A 20,051-nucleotide genomic window follows, 5' to 3' on the forward strand; every position below is an offset into this window, starting at 1 on the left:
AAGAACTTTGTATGAGAGCATCCTTACTTTGGTAAATTACAATAAATTTTTAATTTTACACTAGATTTTTGTCTTTAATTAGCATAAAAATTGTCATGTGGCAATGCATGCATGTTTTCTTAAATATCAACCTTTGCCATTTTCATAAGAATTTGTTTTGAGTGGAAAAAAATTTGAAAATTAGATGAAAAAGAAAAGGTCATTCAAAATATTTTAGATAAAAACTTCCCTCTTTTCTTTCTTCCCTTTATATATATATATATATATATAAGCAGTATATGTGCCAAGTGTTACATCGTTTTTTCTTGTATCCAACTTTATATCTGGAGTAGCATTCTATCAGAATATTGAAATTGTTTCTGTTCTGTGGTTTTAAAAAACATGGATCGTGAAAGGGTTACGATAGGGCAATCCTTTGAAGCCGGTAGCAAACCCCCACATGTAGATATCCATATTTTGGTTGTAGATGATGATGCCACAACTCTAGCCATAGTTTCAGCTATGCTTAGAACTATGAGATACCAAGGTATTTAACAAAATATTTTGTATTTTGTTTTTTTCTTTTTTTTTTTCCTTTTTTTCTTTTTTTTTTTGGGTTAGGGCTTTCAATTCGTAAGAATTTCACAAATGTTTTTATTTTTATTTTTTTAGTTTAACTCAATTGAGAGAATATTTTTTTCATTTTGATTATTCGTTTTCGCTGGCTATATATAATTAGATTATTTTTTTTTTTATTAGAATAGATATTTTTAGTTTTCATTTCTTGATCAAATTGTTAATTTTTTTTTTCTCATATATCCTTTTTATCATGCTTGTTGTCATATTCCCAAAATTTCTCTAGCCAGATCCTCAAATGGCTTTGTAACTTGATATTTTATAAGGTATCGCATGCATGTATTTGCAATTTCTTTTTTCCATTTTCAGTATTTTACTATAAGAAGATGAGGCACAGAGATGGAGTTTCTTGATTGATTATTTCATTACCCATTGTATTTTAATTTTTTTTTCTTAAAAGAATTAACCTACAAACAATATTGTGGTTTTTTTATTATTATTTTTTATTTAGTACTGTGTTTTCAAATCAAGAAAAATCGATCTTTATTTGCCTTTTCTTTCAAAGTTTCACTTAATCTAAACCTAGCTTTGTCAGCTTTTTATTTATTTATTTATTTTTTGACGCGATTCAAGAGTTTTTCTTTTCTTGTTAGTTGTTTGATCAGCAGAGAATTAACTTATTAATTCATGCAGTATATATCTAAGTGCGAAAATCTTTAAAGGATTAAAATTATTATTCATTCGTTTATCTACTTCTTGTTGTATCCTTTCATCCTTAAGTCCAAATATATAACTCTCTAGATCTTTCTCTCTTTCTCCTTACTGTCTATTTCTTTTTGTGTATTAATCAGAGGGATGAATCTCTAAATAAGCTATCATTTTCTTACTTAATTAATGGACAGTACACTGACAAATATGATATATGTAAGGTAATTTTATCACCACACTGATAAATATGATATATGTAAGGTAATTTTATCACCATTGGTGTCTATATTATGAATTCCCTTTATCTGATTTAATAAATACTGATTAAACAATTTTAAAAATTAAAATGACTAACTCCTATAAGACTTACAATTTCTTTTTTTGCCATGATTAATTATTATTAGTATTATTCATTATTATTATTATTATTGATGAATATGTAGGCTTAATTTGTCGTTAATTAACTAAATCAAAATTGTTTGTGATTTTTTTTTTCCAAAAATTCAGTGGTGACGGTGAGGAACCCTGTGGATGCTTTGACTACTCTCCGGATGAAGAAAGGCTTAATTGATATAGTGGTTACAGATCTCCATATGCCTTACATGAATGGGTTTGAATTGCAAAAGAAAGTCGACGAAGAATTTAAGCTACCCGTAATAAGTGAGTTTTGTTTTGCTTTTGTTTTTTTTTTTTGGCTTTTTACTTTTGTCATAAAAAAATGGTATATACCTTAAGTTATTTTGAATCTTGCATACAGATATTAAATATATAATTCTTATTCAAAAGGTTTCCTCTCAGATTTAGTTTAATTTCCCATTATGACAATCCCCATTAGTGTACATACTTTTTTCTACTTATTTATTTAATGTCTTATTCAGCATTTGCCAATTTATTTACCAAAATCCAATATTTATAATTTATAAACCACCAACAACCTGACCATGCATAACTATCATGGAAAGATTGTATCCCTAATTATCCTATTAAATCAATTAGTGAAATATTATGTACCATATATAAATATATATATATATATATGAAATTCTGTCACTTTTATTATTATTATTAATTATACAAAATCTACTAGATCTAATCCTTTTTATCTTGGTGTTTTTAATTGTTAACTTGAATGCAGTGATGTCCGCAGATGACAAAGAGAGTGTCATATTAAAGGGTTTGAAGGGTGGAGTTGCATATTTTATAGTAAAACCTGTAAGTCCAGATGATCTCAAAAATGTTTGGCAGTATGCTGTTGCAGCTAAGAAGGGCAAATCTGTTGTCGTCGAGGAAATCGACAAAAGCTTTCACGACGAATCATCATCGTCTGCTGATCAGAAAATTTCTTCTGAAGAAATAAACTCCGAGACAAACACTGCAAATGAAGAAAAACGTGGTGGAAAAGACCACCAGAGAAAGGCAGGCAAGAAGTGTAAGGGCAACCAACAAAATCGACAACACAAAAATGTTGCTCCAAAGAAGGCCAAAGTGGTTTGGACAAATTCGCTCCACAATCGGTTTTTGCTAGCAATAAGACATGTTACCTTGGAGAGTACGTCAACGCTCTTGCTGATAAATTTGTTTCATTTTCCACTTTTCATCACCTGCCCTTTTATTTATAACTAATTGTAATTAATAATCTTTCAGAGGCTGTTCCAAAGAGAATTCTTGAGTTCATGAATGTACCGGGCTTAACAAGAGAAAATGTAGCCAGCCATTTACAGGTTTGCTTCATTTTCATCAATATATACTTACTAAATCATTATTTAAAAAAATAATAATTTTATCATTAAATTATCTCTGTACAACGTACACTACAAAAATAATTATTTTTTTGTAGTCAAACACTTTTAATGTGTTATTCATTTGATATAACTTTATTTGATGTGTGTGGATTATACAGAAGTACCGTATCTTCTTGAAGCGAGTTGCAGAGAAAGGTGCTCTTACAATGAAAGGTTCCACGTCAGACAAGGTTTCCAAGTCAAGCTTTGCATCCGGCCATTCATCAATGCAGATATTGAAAAATGTGCTGCAGCAGCAGCAGCAAATGAGAATTACTTCACCAACAATATTTCAACAAGGATTCAGAGCAAATAATATCTCCTCTCCTAATTCCTCAAATGTGGGCATTTTCACCACCACAACCACCAACACCGTGCCTAATCATGGACTATTCGGACACTCAAATTTTCTCGGAAATCAAGCTAACATTCAACATCCAATTCTTGGTAGTACAACTACAAACCCTGTTTGCCAATCCAGTTTCCCTGGTCTTGGAATCAATTCCAACATTAACAATGGTAAAACCAGCTTTATCAATAATGGTGCAAATCAACAGCAATATCAAGCAAGGCCAGAGAATTTCATAACTCCCTCAGTGCTTAACCAAGGTTTAACTAGCATCCAAGACTATACTCCTCAAGCCACCAAAAACAATATGGGAAATTTCAACGCTAATCTGGTGTCTAATTCTTGTAACCCCAGTAACAATTTTGCTGGAATTCAAAGGAACAATAATGGTGGAGGTCTTATGGGTTTGGATCAATCACGACTGAATATCAATGGTGGAGGTGTTTCAGGGGGACTGTTCAACAATGACTATGGATTGGTGAATGGGATTTGCAGTGACAATATGAATAGTAGTGTTGGATCACTCGGGAATGATTATGGATTGGGTTATCTGCAGGCTCAAGGAGGGTCATCATCTAGTTCTGGTGGGTTTGACCGTGGAATCCAAGCACTACTTTTCCCTAATAACATCAGTCACCAACAAAATGCTTTGCCACAGAACTATCAGTCTGGTTTCTTCTCCAGTCATGTAAATAACGGAGAAAGTAATTTTGGGTACAAAGATGGTTTGATTAACTTCAACAACACTTCTACTGCTTCTCATGCACAACAATCTTCTCTGGAAAATGATATCAGTGATCTAATTTTAATGGGCGACACCAATCTTCTACCATCTCTTTATCATCAGGTATATATGTATATATATACATTTTTATATATATATATAGGTTAAATATTTTTTCTTTCACTTTCTTTTCTATTTGTATTGATTTACTTAATTTATGCATATCAATTTATATTTCTTCAGCATTAATCTTTGACATATCCCTGCTTCTTTTAATGTTTGTAGCAACAAGATGGAGGGGCAAACGACGTCGCTTCTGATTTGTGTGATATCTCATGTGAAGCTCGAATGAATCCTTCTGCAAACCAAGTCCAAAGCCCTGACCTTCCTGCATTGTACCCCGCCCAAGAAATTGGGCCTTACCAACAATCTTTGGGTCAGGTATACTAATATACGTATACACACACACACATATATATATATATATATATGCATGTTTGGTTTTTATGTTAATCTTGATTTTAATTCTGTGTTTCTTGTTACTTATTTGTGTGTCCATAAATAATAGTTGCTTGTAACCTTGGAGGCATATTTATAAAACTAATTAATTCTCTCAGTACATGACTTTTCCTCTTCCAAATTAGTCTAATTGCTAATAAGGTTTATGGGTAAATATATGCAGAATCAAGGCAATGAACAAGTGATGAACCCTGAGTATGGCAATAGTACTCTTCATCCTACTGAGGTCTATAATCCTTGCTCGGACCAATACTCATATCAGGCAAGTTTCCAATACTTGATCATCATCATTGATATGTATCAATCTTCTTCTTTCTTTTCTTTTATTTATTTATTTTTTCATACGAGGGAAAAGGATTCAAAATCGTAATATTGGTCAAACAAAATATTTTTTATTATTGGACTGTCCCCTAAAGACAAATATATATATATATATATATAATCTTAAAGTTTCTAAACCGTTGGAATACATATATACAGAAACAAGGCAGCACAGAAGACTTGGACTGTGAATTTACGGACATGTATCAGGTATCTCTATATAATATTACAAAAATTCACAATTGTTTGATGATCATAAAAATAATGTATAATAAAAAAAATTATCTACTTTGATACTTTGTTGCAGGATTGGGACGATTTCATGGATTCCTTGCTGGATGCAGAGTGAAAACATGGCAAAAATGAATGATCTGAAACAATTCCAGTTGGGAAAATTTAACAAACATAGGAGCTTCATTGGATTGGTATTACTTACCATATGTAAGGGATTATAATACAGGATATCACCCCCAAAAAAAAAAAAAAAAAAAAATTCTAATATAGGAGGCCAACTCTGTTCAAAGAATTTTATTTTTGCAAAAGATTAGGTTATCGTTTTCAAATAGTATGTTGTAGCTTTTTTTTTTTTTTTTTCCCTCCTCATTTTAATTAGATAGTTTGTTGTGGCTTAAAGATCTAATATACCTAATTGATTAATCTGTTATGTGTGTATATATATATATATATATATTTTTTTTTGGAACAACAAATATGTTTTATATTTGATAATAATATAAATATAAATTGTGTTTTATTGTTGTCTTAAATCTGAATACTTCTTTATATAAGTTGAATTTGAATAAACCTTGATATATAAATCTTAATTTTATATTGTTTTATTATTAATATTTAAATAGGTCAAGAGAAAAATCTTTTTTTTTTTTTCTTTTGCTGAAACAAGTCAAGAGATATTTCTTTCTGCATATAGCTGCAGTCTTGTACCTCCAATTCAATTGATACTTAGGTAATTATACACTTTTACCCATTTATGTATCATCTAATTAAACCGTTTTTGGTAGTGAAATTAGAAAATATTTTTATCAAACCAAAAAAAGAAAAAAAATTGTTTGACTTAATTGACATTTCCATTTTATAATTTCTGATATTTATAAATACTAGTTGACTTTCTCCAATCAACATGTTTTTTCGAATTTTCAACCAACTTTGGTTCTACAATTGAAGGTCCATATATATATATATATATATAATATAAAAATGAAAACAAAAATTCTATTGAGAAGATAAAATTTGAATAATTTCCTTCTCTTACCATTCTCAAAATCTTTCCATCTCCATAATCTTTGAATTTTGAAAATACTAGCCGTTAGAAAAATCTCTAAGAAAGCAAACAATTAGGTCTCTTAATATGTATACTTTCTTTCAAAAATCAAATCCAAAAATAAATACTAAAATCTTTTTAAGATTTCTTCTTCAATAGCAAAAAGATTGAGAGAAAATCTTTGTGGGTTTAGATTTTGGAAATCTAATTTAGCTGAGATTCTCCTAAAAATCTTTTGAAAAATATGATTTCTTGTCATTGTGCAGTTTGCAAGTATTTGACAAGAAGGTGTTCTTCATGTTGCATTTTCTCTCCCTACTTCCCTTCCAATAATCCTGAAAGATTCGTATGCATTTATAGAATCTATGGTGCTAGCAATGTTGGAAGAATACTCCAGGTAATTTATAATCCATACTAATAACACATGAAATTAATGTTAACATTTATTTATTATTCTAATAATAAATTATTTTTCTGTTGAAAATGAGACCTCATCATAAAAAGCTTATAAATGTAGCAATAGCTTGCAACAACAATGTTTTGTAGATTTTCCTTACATTTTTAATTTTTTTTTTGGGGTTAATTAATTTGATTTTGTTGTAATCCATCAGCAATTGCCAATCCATCTGAGAACTGAAATAGCAGAGTCATTATATTATGAATCAAAATGTAAAATTGAAAATTCAGTGTATGGCTGTGTAGAGATTATTTCTCAATTACATCAACAAATAAACAATGCAGAAGGTCAAGTAGCAAAAGTCAGGGCAGAGATTGCCTTCCTCAATTCCAATGCACATGAAATGGAATCCAACACCAACGATCCTTTTCAGGGATACAGCAACATTGGGCAGTGTCAATTTCAAGCTTCTTGGTTAATCTAGAATTATTGATGTATATTTTGCTCAATATACATTTCAAATTAATGAAATTCCTTCACTTTGCAATATAGTTAAGTTTTAAAATTGCATTAGAAGAGCCTTGTAATAAAATCTAAACATAAATGAAAAGCTATGGATATACATATTCAAATTACACATATAATTTATTTGGTGAACTTAAATACCACGCATACACAAAAAATGCACTGTTAAAAGATTAACAATGTTCAAACATAAAAATAATAATAATTTATCAACTAGATTTGTTGAAAATTTAATTTTAATTTAATTTTATCAAATTGTAAAGTCATTGTAAAAAATAAGAGTGACATTCCATACAATTTCATCTTAATTTTGAAATAGACTCGAAACCTTTTCTTTGACTTTGGAACAATAAATGATGATAATTTATAAAAATTATTTATTTATTAGAAAAATAAATTACCACAAAAAAAAAAGATAAAATAAAAAAATAGAATGAAAAATAGTGGCCTCCCGCCGCAAGACGGTTAATAAAAATTAAGACTCCTAGGCTTTCAGAAAAATTAAAAGGAGAGAAATAACGTTCGGGACTTCAATGCCTCCACACGAACGACGAACCACCTCGACAAACGACACCCGAACATTCTAGGTAGCCACGAACGACGGACGACAGTCCACAACGACGCTTGAGAAGTCAGAACGAGGCCACAAACCTCGCCGGCCTCCACAAAAAAAAACTTCCACAGTCCACACCTGGCTTCTCAGTTCCGTGTAAGATCTTTATACTTTTTTTTTTTTTTTGAAATTTTGTCTGTTTTTCCCATGAATTTGAAGATAAACAATAAAAATTTTGTAGATTTCAAATGTCTAATTGTAATTTTCTGATTTTTTTAAATTTTTTTATTTTTAAATTTTTGCTATGAAGCTAATGGGGTTTCACAATTGCTTTAAGAAGATGGATTCTGATACTTTTTTTTTTCTTTTTTTTTTTTTTAAATTTGATATCGTGGGGATTGAGTTTCGTCTGAACTCTGCATTCCTTTCGTTAATTTATTGTATTTATACCTGTGAGGGAAAAGAAGCTTTGCTTTTTTACTTTGCAACTGTCCTTTCAAATCAAGAGACAGAAAATCTCTGTTTGAGATATATTTGCATCCTAAGGTTATTTATTTTTTTGTGGGGTAGAAATTTCTATGCGGTTTGATTTTTGTCTGAATTTTGTTCAGGTGGAAGTAGGGATTTTGCAAGGCGTTTCAATTATGTTTTTTCCCAAACTGTCAAGAGTTGGAATTCGAATGGTGAAAGAACTCACCAGAGGTAATGTCTATGAGCACAAGTAATTTTTTCTTGGTGCCTAATAATTCTGCTCAATCTTATCAATCCCAAATTTGTTGGTTTCTGTCAGGAAAAACTGTCAGCTTAATTAGAGCTGGTTATATACACAGGCCTTACAGGGAATACTTGCCTAAGTTGGTTAGTTATCTTTGCTTATGTTCTTTTCAAGTTCCCAAGATGGGTTTTCCATTTTTTTTTTCCCCCCCCAAATTTTTTGTCTGCTTTATTTTTATATGATTTGAATCAATTGCATGTCAATAAGGGCCGTGCCTTTGGATACTTGTTAGGTATGTCTGCTTAACTATGGTTGGTTAGCAAAAACCATCTTTTCAAAGAGGCTAGAGATCTGATTGTTAGGATCCACCTCATTGCAATGGTCAGTAATGGCTCCAAATCTTTTTTAAGTTATAGGAATGCTGTTGTATTCCAAACAAGCTGAATTTCTTGGAGAACATTTCCAAGTTAGAGGGCAAGTGCATACTACTTGACTGTGAAATATGTTTCCAAGTTAGAGGGCGAATCATTTTTTGATTTGGAAGGAAAATATGAAATATGACTTCTTGTTATGAAAGTGTCTGTTATAGCCTGGACTTTGTGCAAACAAGTTGGGGACTAATAAGACAAATATATACATTAATGTAATTTACATGGTATTTATATGATTTACAGATTATTATTTTAGTTGTTCGCCACTAACACCATTGCATTGGTTTATAAGTTATTGATCTAAAGATCCATGTCAACAGTTTGAAAAGCAGTCAGAAACTTTGGTTTCTTCTGGAGCCATCTTTCAGAAGTATCATCATTTTTCTACAACTGTGGAAGGTTCTTCAGAGGAAGGGAGCAAACAGGAAAAGAAGTAAGTTGCTTAAGGATAAGGCAATAGCTAAAGCATTAAATTTATCATTTTTGAGTGAGATTAAATAAAGTTTAATATTAGCTGGAAAAGACTAAATGTCTTCTCTGCTTTTGTGCCTTGTCAATGTAATGCTTTGAGTAATAGAATCATGAGCATCATTGTTGGAACAAGTCAACATTCTAAATTTCCTCAAATTAAGATTTGCAATTATCTCATTCTGCTGTTTCTTCTCATAATTTTGTTTCAGGATATCTGTTACGTTTGTTGATAAGGATGGAGAGGAGCATCACATTAAGGTTCCAGTTGGAATGTCTATGTTAGAAGCTGCTCATGAAAATGATATAGAACTTGAAGGCAAGAATTTTCTGATGCTTCTTTTTCATTTTTCTTTTTACCTTAGTCTGTTAATCAATAAATATAATTCCTAGGCTTTTAGTCATTGTTTAAGTGTTTCAATTGATATACTACTGAAAATGTACCCTACATTGTCTTTTTGCGTGTACCCCCTGGTTTCAAAGATAAGATGGACCCCCTTTTTCTACTACCTCTCTTTTCTTTCTCCTTGTGGAGCTGACTCGTTACTTATGGAGCACAAATAAGATTGATGAACTACACTGTCAGTGTGATTTTAGTTCTCCAATCCTTGTTACTAAATCTAATGCTCTACCTCAAATGCCATATCAGGAGCATGCGAAGGCTCGCTTGCCTGCTCAACATGTCATGTGATCGTGATGGTATGTTATTGTTATAAACGAGTGTGCTTTGGGAATTTTTATCTCTGTTAATTTCTACCTCTACTTGAGCTGGATTAAAGGGATCTAACAGTAGAATGTTAGTCTAGGACATGGAGCATTATAATATGCTAGAAGAACCAACTGATGAGGAGAATGATATGTTGGATCTCGCTTTTGGGCTGACGGAGACGTAAGTTCACAAACTCACACTCAGTTTTTTTTCCATGCCATTTCGGTCAGATTAATTATATGATATATGCGCAAATTGCAAATTTTCAGATCTCGTCTGGGCTGTCAGGTGATTGCGAAGCCGGAACTAGATGGAATTCGTTTAGCTATTCCTGCTGCTACTAGAAACTTTGCTGTTGATGGGTATGTTCCAAAACCTCACTAGAGATGACACACCAAAACTGGAAAAAGAGTTGGTTACAGTTTGGCGGATTTTACTTTTGTAGCCTTATGTGTTGTATTAGATCAATGTTACATCCATTGATCCCGTATTTTTTGTCAAAAAAATTTTGGTTTTTAGAATTGATCACTGCTTCGAAGTATGTAGCTGAGCTGCTGTATAACATTAGCTTAATAGTTACACTTGATTAAGGAAATAATTGATTTTTATTTATTTTCCTCTTCTCTTCTGGGGTACTCGTTTATTTTGGATCAAATTCTGTTTATCGGCACAATTTGCATCCCAGTCAAAACCTTTCCACTTAATTGTCAGTTTATTTTGAAATAGAGGATATAGAACTAAAATAGGTACAATTCTTGCCATCTTTTTTGAGTCAGGTTTTAAGTTTTTATTGCCGTACACAACTCTCTTGGTTGGCACGGATTTGAAACTTAAAAAAAGTAACTTAGTTGTTCATGTAGTAACGATATGTGCGTTGCTTCGTTTTATAGCAATTTAACTTAAAAAAAGTAACCCAGTTGCTCATGTAGTAAGGATATGTGCGTTGCTTCGTTTTATGGCAATTTGATTGAAATACAGAAATATGTGGAGAAAATGAGAAATCAAATGGAAAAGTGAGACTTACCGTATAATTTCTGCTTGGCTACGAAGTGGGCTTATCAATAAGGCTCATCTTCTAGATTTTGGGTCACTTTGATTGAAAAACTTTGAAATGATAATAGAAATTAATCGTAGATTATAAGCAAATACATGTACGAATATTGATTTTGTTTTTAAATGGGGTACGGATAAATATATAAGGAACAAGTTTTTCGACCTTGTGTTATTCATTGCCGTTTACACTTAACAATCAAAATTGACAAGAGTACCACTACCATATATAAATGTATATAGATACAGTGCAAAGAGAGAATTCATAGATATAGATAGTGCTAGTGGGGAATCTGCCTCTTGCCCATACAAATCATGTCAAATTGATATAAAAATCCAATATAAGATTCTTACCTTCTCTTCTAAGTTTATTATTAAAAAAATAAATTCTTATTCCCATTGTTGAATGTTTCTTCTTCGACCATATGTGTGGTCTTCTTCAATTTAAATTTTTTGCATAATCATTAGTTTATCATTATTATCAAAATTCACATGGTCCTGAACATACTTTATGACTAAACTAATTTTGGAGCTGAGATGTATATTCATGCTTTACCGTATTTAATTAATTATTGTTATAATAAGAGTTTGGAAACTTTAATTCTTTGTTAAGATATATTTTCATTTTTTGATTGGTAATTAAATTTACCAACAGGGTTTGATGTTCCCAGACAAAATTACTAAAATGCATGCATGCATGTTTTTAGTTGTAAATATACTAACTTATTCTATATTTTTATTATAATTTTAAATTTAAATAGTCACAGACCTTGATCTATAAATCTTAATTATATAATTGTTTCATTCTATTTTTTTAAAAAGTCTTAGAGTTTGAAAAGACATGAGCTCCATTAGTTCTTCCTGCACCCTCTTCCTTTCAATTGCTAATTGGGGCAATTATATGCTTTTTGCCCATATGAATACTATTTAATTGTAATCAAATAGTTTAGTTTTTGTTAGTGAAATTAGAAAATAATTACACTCTAAAGGTCAGAAGAAAAAACAAAAAAAAAAAAAAAACGTTATTGCTTTTGCAATTCACTTTCCATATACTTTAGAGTTTCTGATATCTACAATCACCTGTTGAAAAATAATTGTGGCCTAAAGGGATGATAAAAAATAAAGATAAATAAAAACCAGGGACTTGGAAATTAATTCAATTAAAATGTGTTTAGGCAGTTAAATACCGTTGTATATAGAATGATCCCTGCGGCGGCCCAACCATTTCAAACCAAGAAAAAAGTAGGAACAACTTGTGCACAAGTTCCAGCTGGCGGACAGCTCAAACCTTGCGAGCAGGTGAAGAAGACATTTTTGTGGGAAGTGAGAACGGTTACAGACAAACATCTCGTGGTTTAGGACAGTAATACAGCTTACCGGGACATGTGGCATCATCCAATTGGATTTCCTCTAAATTGAAATGAATTTTCGCACTGGGTTCGTCATTTAATGTTGAAAATATCTCAACTTTAACCTAAATTACTTTTTCACCTTATATAATGCTTATAATAACGACCTTCCCTTCGCTCTTGCCCCGTAAAAGTTTAAATAAATAGCAGAAATTCTATCTCGCCCCATCAATTTTTATTTTTTTTTGGATTTCCACATTTTTTTAATATTTTTTTATGAAATTCTGTATAAAGATTCTTTTTTACTTTTACCCTTTTTTTTTTTAAATAGAATAATTATTAAATAGATTAAACATTGGCAAAGATAAAAGATAGAAGCCAATATGGTCATTCCACTATCCAAATTATGGGATTTTTCTAACCGTAAAGTATGCCTTGCAAGATTCTTGTTATACCTATATTATAGTAATATTACTATTATTAGTTTTTACTATAACTTACATTGATAGTAATATTGTAAAAAAGCAAAAGGTATACAAAATCAAAATTTTAAATTCAATAATATTAAAAATATTAAAATATTTATTTAATTTATTTATCAAATAATATAGTTAATATTTTATTATTTATTATTTATTTATTTAAAATATTATTTATTTATATTTAAATCATATAAACATATCAACTAATAATATATTATTTAATAATATTTAATAAATATTTTGATACTTATAATGTTACTGTCCAGAATTTGTGCTAAATTCATGTTAAAATATATAAAAAAAAAATGTTTTAGTTTTTTTATCATAATTAATTTTTAGTTGGTGACAATTAAACTCCGTAGTTCATCTAAAACTTATTATATAATAAAAATATTATTTATTTTTGATTAATAAATTAATTATCAAATGAATTTTATATATAATCAATAAAAAATTTTGAATTATATATAATATTGGAGCGAGAAGCAAGAGGGCAGTTTACTAGATTTTTATTTTTATATGGGTCTAGTTTTAATTTTTATCAGGGTAACTTCTGGCAGTACAAATACGTATAGGGGTAGTTTTGTAAGAAAGAAAAAGACACAGGGGTAGTTTCGAAACAAAATAGATGTATACATTTATTATATATAAATTCTACAATATCTAAACGATGAGCATTCCTTTTTATTTTACTGAGGAGCTCTGCGTTTCGGTCAAACAAAAGACATATCGGTAGTGTTTGGCTTTTTAGGGTTTCCAAGTATTTTCTTCCAATTGCTTTCAAACCGCTGCCTCCAAAGAGAAAGAAGGTAAATAAATTTTCCATATAGCTGCAGTAGGTTCTTGTATTCTCATTTGGTCTCAATTTTCCGTTTGGTCCGAGAAAAAAAAAAAAAAAGAGAGAGAGAAAGAGTGGAGGGATAAAGGAAAATTTGAAGATCTGGTAATTGATTAGGTTTGCTCTTTGTCTCTATCTTTCACTATTTCTCTGTGATCAATCGGAGATCTAAAGGTTTTTCGTTTCTTATATTGCAGATCTGAAGTTCTCTGGTTGGATTCGATCAAAGGTTAGGTTTTGAATCTTGAACTTTCTTCTTCTTCTATTATTATTATTAATATTATTTTTATTGTCCACGTTGCTTGACTATTTTGGTAGCTTTGGCAAGTCTTTTAAAAAATATATAAAAAAAAGAACAAAAACAAAATCATTTTTGATTGCATGCATGCTTTTTTAAAATTTTGGTTTATTAAATGCATTCTTTATTTTGCGGTTTGGGTGAAATGCGAGCTGAAGCTAGCTTGTAAGAGTTTGGTGGTTAGGGTAATTGAGTCGTTTTGGAATCCACTGTTTTATACTTACTGTTTATTATTGGTTGCTTTGTTAGCATATCTATTAACTTGTTTTGTATCTCTCTCTCTGTATATATATATACACGTTTTAGTTTTGAGGTAGTGGATGAATAGTTTAGTATTACTGGTTTACTGCAATTGTGATATTACATGTCTGCTTTATGACGGAGTGCTTGGTCAAAATTTTTGTTTTGGTATATGGATTTTGTGTAATTGATTTTGTTTTGGTATATGGATTTTGTGTAATTGATGCTAAGTATAATTCATGGCATTTTTTTAATTGTTTTCTAGTTTTTCTTTTTTTGGACTTGTTTAATGTTCACGGAACTATGAGAAAATGCATGTTTTCCATGTCTCATAAATCTCTAATAATTCATTTCTTGGGGCTGGAGAAAATGTCTGAGGAAGGGGCCATGTCGTTTTTGCAAACCAGCCTTATTATTTGATGTAGAGTTGTAGATGTTTAAACTGGATTTGTTCACAAACTTGAAATTGTTGCCGTTTTTATAGAATAAAGAATAAAATTAATACCCTAGGTTTCTAAATGAATGAGGGAATGGTGTTAAGTGAGTTTGTGAAACTTGTTTGTTTTAACATGAAGTTTATCTAGTTGGACTCACCAGTGTCTATTCAAAGCTTGCCTTTGACAAGTTTATTTTGGGTTTTTACTTGATTTCTGAAATAAGTATTGTTGTGTTTATTTTGAATCTGTTCCAGAGAAAATGAGGCCTATTTTCTGCGGGAACTTTGAGTATGATGCTCGGCAATCTGATTTGGAACGGCTTTTCGGAAGATATGGGAAGGTTGATAGAGTGGATATGAAGTCTGGTGAGTTCAAATGCTCATGTTTTATTACATCCATTTTTACTGTTATTTCCACAAGAATTGTCGTCAATGTTAATTCTGTTCTTTGGCTGCGTATCATTACGGCTTTACGATTGAGAGTTGACCTGGGCGGTATGCAACTGAAGGTGCTAAAGTTCAAGGCATGAGCGTAATTTAGAGCATATAAATTTTAAGGTGTTTTCAGAGTTTGGAGTTTTATTTATCAGCAGATATGGGAGAGTTACAGGATTGGAATTACTGTCATATTTTTACATGATTTGAATTAATTATCTGTTTGAAGTACTGTTCAGGAGCACAGGACATCTGTTAGTAACTTAGGACTACTTATATATATATATATATTCATATATATTTTTAAATTTAATGGTCAGTAATGACATTTAAAATACAAAAAATGATATATAAAAATAATCGTAATCTTCACAAATGATACTGGGCCCTACAGCAGCAAGGCAATTCAACTGGTGCAAATTTGGCATCCATACAGTAGGCCTGTAAACCTGGATGGTAAGCTATGAAAGTTGTGATAAACTTCATGGAATGGAGCTGATAATAAACATATACATTCTAATGTCTTTTCAGAAGTTGGAACTTTCTGATTAGAGGTATAGTTGGAGTTAAGGGTTGGAAATTTCTATCATATTTTACATGATTTAATTGATTGATTTGTGCATTTGAGGTGCTGTACATGAGCTGATAAATGTGGTTTAAGTTTATAATGATCAAGAACTATTTGTAATATACAGAAAGCAATATATAAAATTTCATTATACACTTCAAAAGAAGGCATGGGTTCCTTCACAAGACGGCACTGGTCCCTACAACAGCAACCTGGGGCTAATTGACATCCATAAAGGTGGCAGTTTCCTATTATCCAGTAGTCCAGTAGAGCAACCTAGAAATCATCCAGAATACGTGTCTCAATGACAGCAAGTTCCCTTGTTGAGTTCCACTGGGGGTTCAGGATATTTATAAGAAAAAAACATGTTTTTTTGAAGCATAAACCCCCCATACTCAACATTTTCTTTGACGCAGGATTATCTTGGGATATCCATACTCTTCCAGGCTAATGGATGGGCTCTTCAGAATTCTGTTTCATGCCTGTGACGAGCCTTCCCTTCTTGTTTTTAAGAAGGGTCACTCTGATCTGCAATGGCACTACCATCCCACATTTTCCACAGACACCATTGACTTTCATTCCTCCTGTCTTTCGCCCAGCCTTCAATTTCAGACATGTTTCAAGTTTGAAACATTGCCAACCTCACAGCAGAGGCAGCCCAGAATTAATGGAGAAGGCACTCTCTTTTCATTGAACCATCATGAGACATCCACTTTTGGGTTGTTGTTCCTTGACATCACTTAGTTCATTACTCAAGGTCTGTTACTAATTTTACTGGTCACTTGGTTTAAGATTTCCTAGAGGTTGGCAAACTTTTTATTTTAGGCTAGAATCTTAGGTGGCTTGTATATTGCTGAAGGGAGAAATGCCATCTCTAATTGAAGAATCCTTTCGAGGGGGGATTCTGACCTTCATTTTCCCCAGTAAAAATGTGTATGAAAAATGAAGTTAATTCAGTTGTCTGCTTTACTTGTTTACAGGATTTGCCTTTATCTACATGGAAGATGAAAGAGATGCTGAGGATGCAATTCGGGGGCTTGACCGTAGAGAATTTGGCCGCAAGGGACGCAGACTTCGTGTTGAATGGACAAAGGTATTATACATGCGTTATGATTGTGGATTATGTTTATATTTCTTGTGCTTTTTGCTCAATTAGTGGAGAAAATTAAATTTCTTTTATGTTGTCTGTTGTAGCATGAACGTGGTATTAGAAGGCCTGGTGGTTCAAGACGATCAGCTAATACTAGACCTTCAAAGACCCTGTTTGTTATAAATTTTGACCCATATCATACCAGGACTAAGGATCTGGAGCGACACTTTGATCCATATGGGAAGATAGTGAGTGTAAGGATCAGAAGGAATTTTGCATTTGTTCAGTATGAATCACAGGATGATGCTACCAAGGCATTGGAGGCTACTAACATGAGGTGGATATTTCTGTCTTTTTTTTTTTTTTTTTTTTTGTTTAAGCTTTACTACTTGAAAGCAATGTTTTTGCATGAGTAGCTTGTCGAGATATATTAGTCTGATTTCTCTCCTGTTTCTTATAGGTGGTTCTCTTTTAACAAAGTTCTCATTAGTATTTATGTTTCCTTTCATCATGTGCAGCAAGTTGGTGGATAGAGTTATCTCAGTGGAATATGCAGTTCGGGATGATGATGAAAAGAGAGATGGATACAGTCCTGACAGAAGTCGTGACAGGTCGTTAGAGAGGGGTCGTGATAGAAGAAGGTCACCAAGTCCCTATAGAAGAGAGAGAGGAAGCCCTGATTATGGCCGTGGCCCAAGCCCAGGTCCCTATCGGAGAGAGAGAGGTAGTCCTGATTATGGTAGAGGTCGCAGTCCGAGCCCCTACAGGAAAGAGAGGGCTAGCCCTGATTATGGCCGTGGTCGCAGCCCAAGTCCCTATCGGAGAGACAGGGCTGGCCCTGCTCATGGCCGTGGCTCCAGCCGTAGTCCTACTTATAGAAGAGAGAAGGCGAGTGCTGATAGGGGCCGTAACCGTAGTAATAGTCCTTATGGAAGAGAGAGGGCTAGCCCTAACAATGGCCGTGGTCCTAGCACTAGTCCTTACAGGAGAGAAAGGGCCAGTCCTGATAATGGTCGTGGACCAAGTCATAGTCCCTTTGAAAGAGAGAGGGATATTCCTGATAATGGCAGGGGACCAAGCCCAAATTCCAACCCTGAAGCTAGGGACAGTCCCAATTATGGTGGGCCAGAGAGCCCCATGCATGAGAGATATAACAGGTATGAAACATAATCCTCTTCATCATCATCATTATTATCTTGTTGGATTTTATATTTATTTATAGTACTTAGCATTGACATTGCCTAATCTTGCACACATGTGTTTCGCTTATGGTGGCAATGCAGTCGGTCGCCGCAAGCAGAGGAATGATCTCAATGTTGATTAGCTCGTGAATGAACTCCGACTGATTGTATTTTGCCGTTGTTAGCAGAACAATGTTGATTCTGTTGTAATGCATGGTTCATTTACTTGACAAAAGAATTTCGGAGTTAATATCTCGACTATGTAGACCTTAGTATTCTAGCGTTAGTAGAAAGATACTTTAAGTGCCTTAGATTCTGTTAAATTTTATGAAATATCTTTGGTTTTGAACAATAATCGTGCAACAGAAATTGTTCCATCTCTTTGTGTTTGCTTGATCCATGTTGAGAGCATGAAAATGGGTGTTTGGAAACAGGGATTGATTTATAGGATACCGCATAAGCTGATAGGCAAAAATGCCAGGGCCACAAGGTTTGCCTCTGTGGCTATTGGTCCTCACATTTTTCAAAGCTGATAAAAAGTGTGTTTTTCGTCTTGTTGTAGGGCAGGAACTCGTATCGATTTGTGCTATAGGAACTTTTTTTCAATGTGTTTAGGAAAGGGTGTTTATTTGGTTGCAGTATGGATTTTGTCGTGTTGTTATTTATCTTTGAAAATGTGAATGGATTCTGCTTTTTGGTCTTTCGAGAATTTGCGATTGTGGGGTTGGGCCTTCCTCTTTGCAGCTGCTGGATTTCAAGCAGCCCCACTTTCTCACTTTCAGTCTGAATCCTGCTATTTGTCTTTTTTATATGGAATGCTTTCAAAGTCGTAATTCTCCCTTTCTTTTCTACGACCTATCTCCTCTTTATGTTCATTTTCTTTCCCTTTTATAATTTTTTTTTTTTTTAATCCCATTAGATTACCTTTTCTTAAATTTAATCTGTTGAGATTTTGATAAATTGAGAATATGAATGCCAGATGTTATTGGGGTAAATTGGAGAATTTTGTCCTCAAAGCATGATCTATTTTATTATTTTAAAAATAATGAATAAATTAACTAATTTCTTGAACCTTGCAGTGATTAATGAATACCATTATCAAACCTTGGATGGGTCCTTGGAAGTGGCAAACTTGATGTGGATGAATCAATAACACTTTCTGAAAAATCTGTAAAGGCAGAGCAAAGCAACAAAAATGCCTTTGAACATGTTCAGAGCATCTTCAAGAGGAATCATTTGAAAAAAAAAAAAAAAAAAAAAAAAAAAAAGCCTCCAATGCATCTATTCATTAACTTTGTCATCAATATCTTCGTCAAGGATGGGGGGGTTGAAATACTAGGTGATGAACAATCCAAATCAAATTTTTTTTTTTTCAAGAGGAAAAAATAAATATCCACATTGATATCAAACAAAACTATAGGAAACTGATTTTGGAATTTTCTTTTTTTTTTTTTTGGTGAATATTGGAATTATTCATTTATTAAGTAGAAATTATGCTATATAAATATTAATTCCTTCTAAACTAGAAGCCTTATACTAGATAAATATTAATTCCTTCTAAACTAGAAGCCTTATACTAGATAAATATTAATTCCTTCTAAATTATGTGTCAGATACATACCAATCCAAGAGTCAAGGAAGATGCTTTGTGCCTAAACACAATTCTTATTGGTCCTATTAAATGCATATACTTTATCAGACAAATATTTTCGAAAATTCACTTTGCCCATACGCCGGAACAAATAATAAACAAAATTTATCAGTAGGACAACTTATAATAATTCATGAAATAAGAGGAGCGTGTTCTGCACGCGTTAGATAGGCATGTGGAAAAGGATATAGGAATATTTCTTTATTTTCCACTTTTTAGGGCAAAAAAAATGTCACGATGCGGATAACATGCTTTCCGCCTTACGTACATCAATCAAGGTTGTCACAAAAAAAGGAGGCACCGATGCAGTGGTCACCGCAACGCTCCTCCCATCAGGTGAGATCCACACCGTACGCTTAAGCAGTTTTTGTGGGTCCCGTACTCAAAGTGGCTATCTAA

At 32.3% G+C, this 20,051-nt stretch overlaps 3 protein-coding genes across 7 annotated transcripts; all 3 read left to right on the forward strand.

Annotated features, from left to right (window-relative positions):
• The first annotated feature begins 381 nt into the window (after positions 1–381).
• LOC107414405 (putative two-component response regulator ARR21) lies at positions 382–5,306 on the forward strand. Its single transcript, XM_016022518.3, has 9 exons — positions 382–526; positions 1,771–1,923; positions 2,399–2,812; positions 2,908–2,984; positions 3,164–4,240; positions 4,403–4,558; positions 4,800–4,898; positions 5,117–5,167; positions 5,265–5,306. The coding sequence occupies exons 1-9, from the start codon at positions 382–384 to the stop codon at positions 5,304–5,306; spliced, it is 2,214 nt and encodes a 737-aa protein (XP_015878004.3).
• A 2,349-nt stretch (positions 5,307–7,655) lies between these two features.
• LOC107414432 (adrenodoxin-like protein 2, mitochondrial) lies at positions 7,656–10,646 on the forward strand. The gene is made up of 8 exons (XM_016022542.4): positions 7,656–7,867; positions 8,323–8,413; positions 8,502–8,569; positions 9,178–9,290; positions 9,538–9,644; positions 9,975–10,024; positions 10,132–10,214; positions 10,304–10,646. Exons 2-8 carry the CDS (start codon positions 8,356–8,358, stop codon positions 10,416–10,418), a joined length of 594 nt encoding a protein of 197 aa, XP_015878028.3. The 5' UTR covers positions 7,656–7,867; positions 8,323–8,355; the 3' UTR covers positions 10,419–10,646.
• Positions 10,647–13,590: 2,944 nt separating this feature from the next.
• On the forward strand, positions 13,591–18,356 carry LOC107414459 (serine/arginine-rich splicing factor RS40). 5 transcript variants are annotated; one of them, XM_016022575.4, is made up of 7 exons: positions 13,591–13,724; positions 13,951–13,982; positions 14,983–15,093; positions 16,711–16,823; positions 16,925–17,157; positions 17,339–17,977; positions 18,104–18,356. In XM_016022575.4, the coding sequence occupies exons 3-7, from the start codon at positions 14,988–14,990 to the stop codon at positions 18,126–18,128; spliced, it is 1,116 nt and encodes a 371-aa protein (XP_015878061.2). In that variant the 5' UTR covers positions 13,591–13,724; positions 13,951–13,982; positions 14,983–14,987; the 3' UTR covers positions 18,129–18,356. The 5 variants fall into 5 exon arrangements, with proteins under 5 accessions (XP_015878061.2, XP_015878062.2, XP_048325727.2 ...); XM_016022576.4 differs by lacking the exon at positions 13,591–13,724 and adding an exon at positions 13,747–13,870; XM_048469770.2 differs by lacking the exon at positions 13,591–13,724 and adding an exon at positions 13,758–13,858.
• The last annotated feature ends 1,695 nt before the right edge of the window (positions 18,357–20,051 follow it).

Source organism: Ziziphus jujuba, chromosome 8, assembly GCF_031755915.1.
Source record: "Ziziphus jujuba cultivar Dongzao chromosome 8, ASM3175591v1".
Classification (NCBI taxonomy): Eukaryota; Viridiplantae; Streptophyta; class Magnoliopsida; order Rosales; family Rhamnaceae; genus Ziziphus; species Ziziphus jujuba.

Coding starts and splice junctions, on each gene's coding strand:
- LOC107414432 (XM_016022542.4), top strand. CDS start 8,356: ATGTTTTTTCCCAAACTGTCAAGAGTTGGAATTCGAATGGTGAAAGAA. Junction 8,414..8,501: donor GGTGAAAGAACTCACCAGAG/GTAATGTCTATG, acceptor GGTTTCTGTCAG/GAAAAACTGTCAGCTTAATT. Junction 9,291..9,537: donor GGGAGCAAACAGGAAAAGAA/GTAAGTTGCTTA, acceptor ATTTTGTTTCAG/GATATCTGTTACGTTTGTTG.
- LOC107414405 (XM_016022518.3), top strand. CDS start 382: ATGGATCGTGAAAGGGTTACGATAGGGCAATCCTTTGAAGCCGGTAGC. Junction 1,924..2,398: donor ATTTAAGCTACCCGTAATAA/GTGAGTTTTGTT, acceptor ACTTGAATGCAG/TGATGTCCGCAGATGACAAA. Junction 4,241..4,402: donor TACCATCTCTTTATCATCAG/GTATATATGTAT, acceptor TAATGTTTGTAG/CAACAAGATGGAGGGGCAAA.
- LOC107414459 (XM_016022575.4), top strand. CDS start 14,988: ATGAGGCCTATTTTCTGCGGGAACTTTGAGTATGATGCTCGGCAATCT. Junction 15,094..16,710: donor TAGAGTGGATATGAAGTCTG/GTGAGTTCAAAT, acceptor ACTTGTTTACAG/GATTTGCCTTTATCTACATG. Junction 16,824..16,924: donor TTCGTGTTGAATGGACAAAG/GTATTATACATG, acceptor TGTCTGTTGTAG/CATGAACGTGGTATTAGAAG.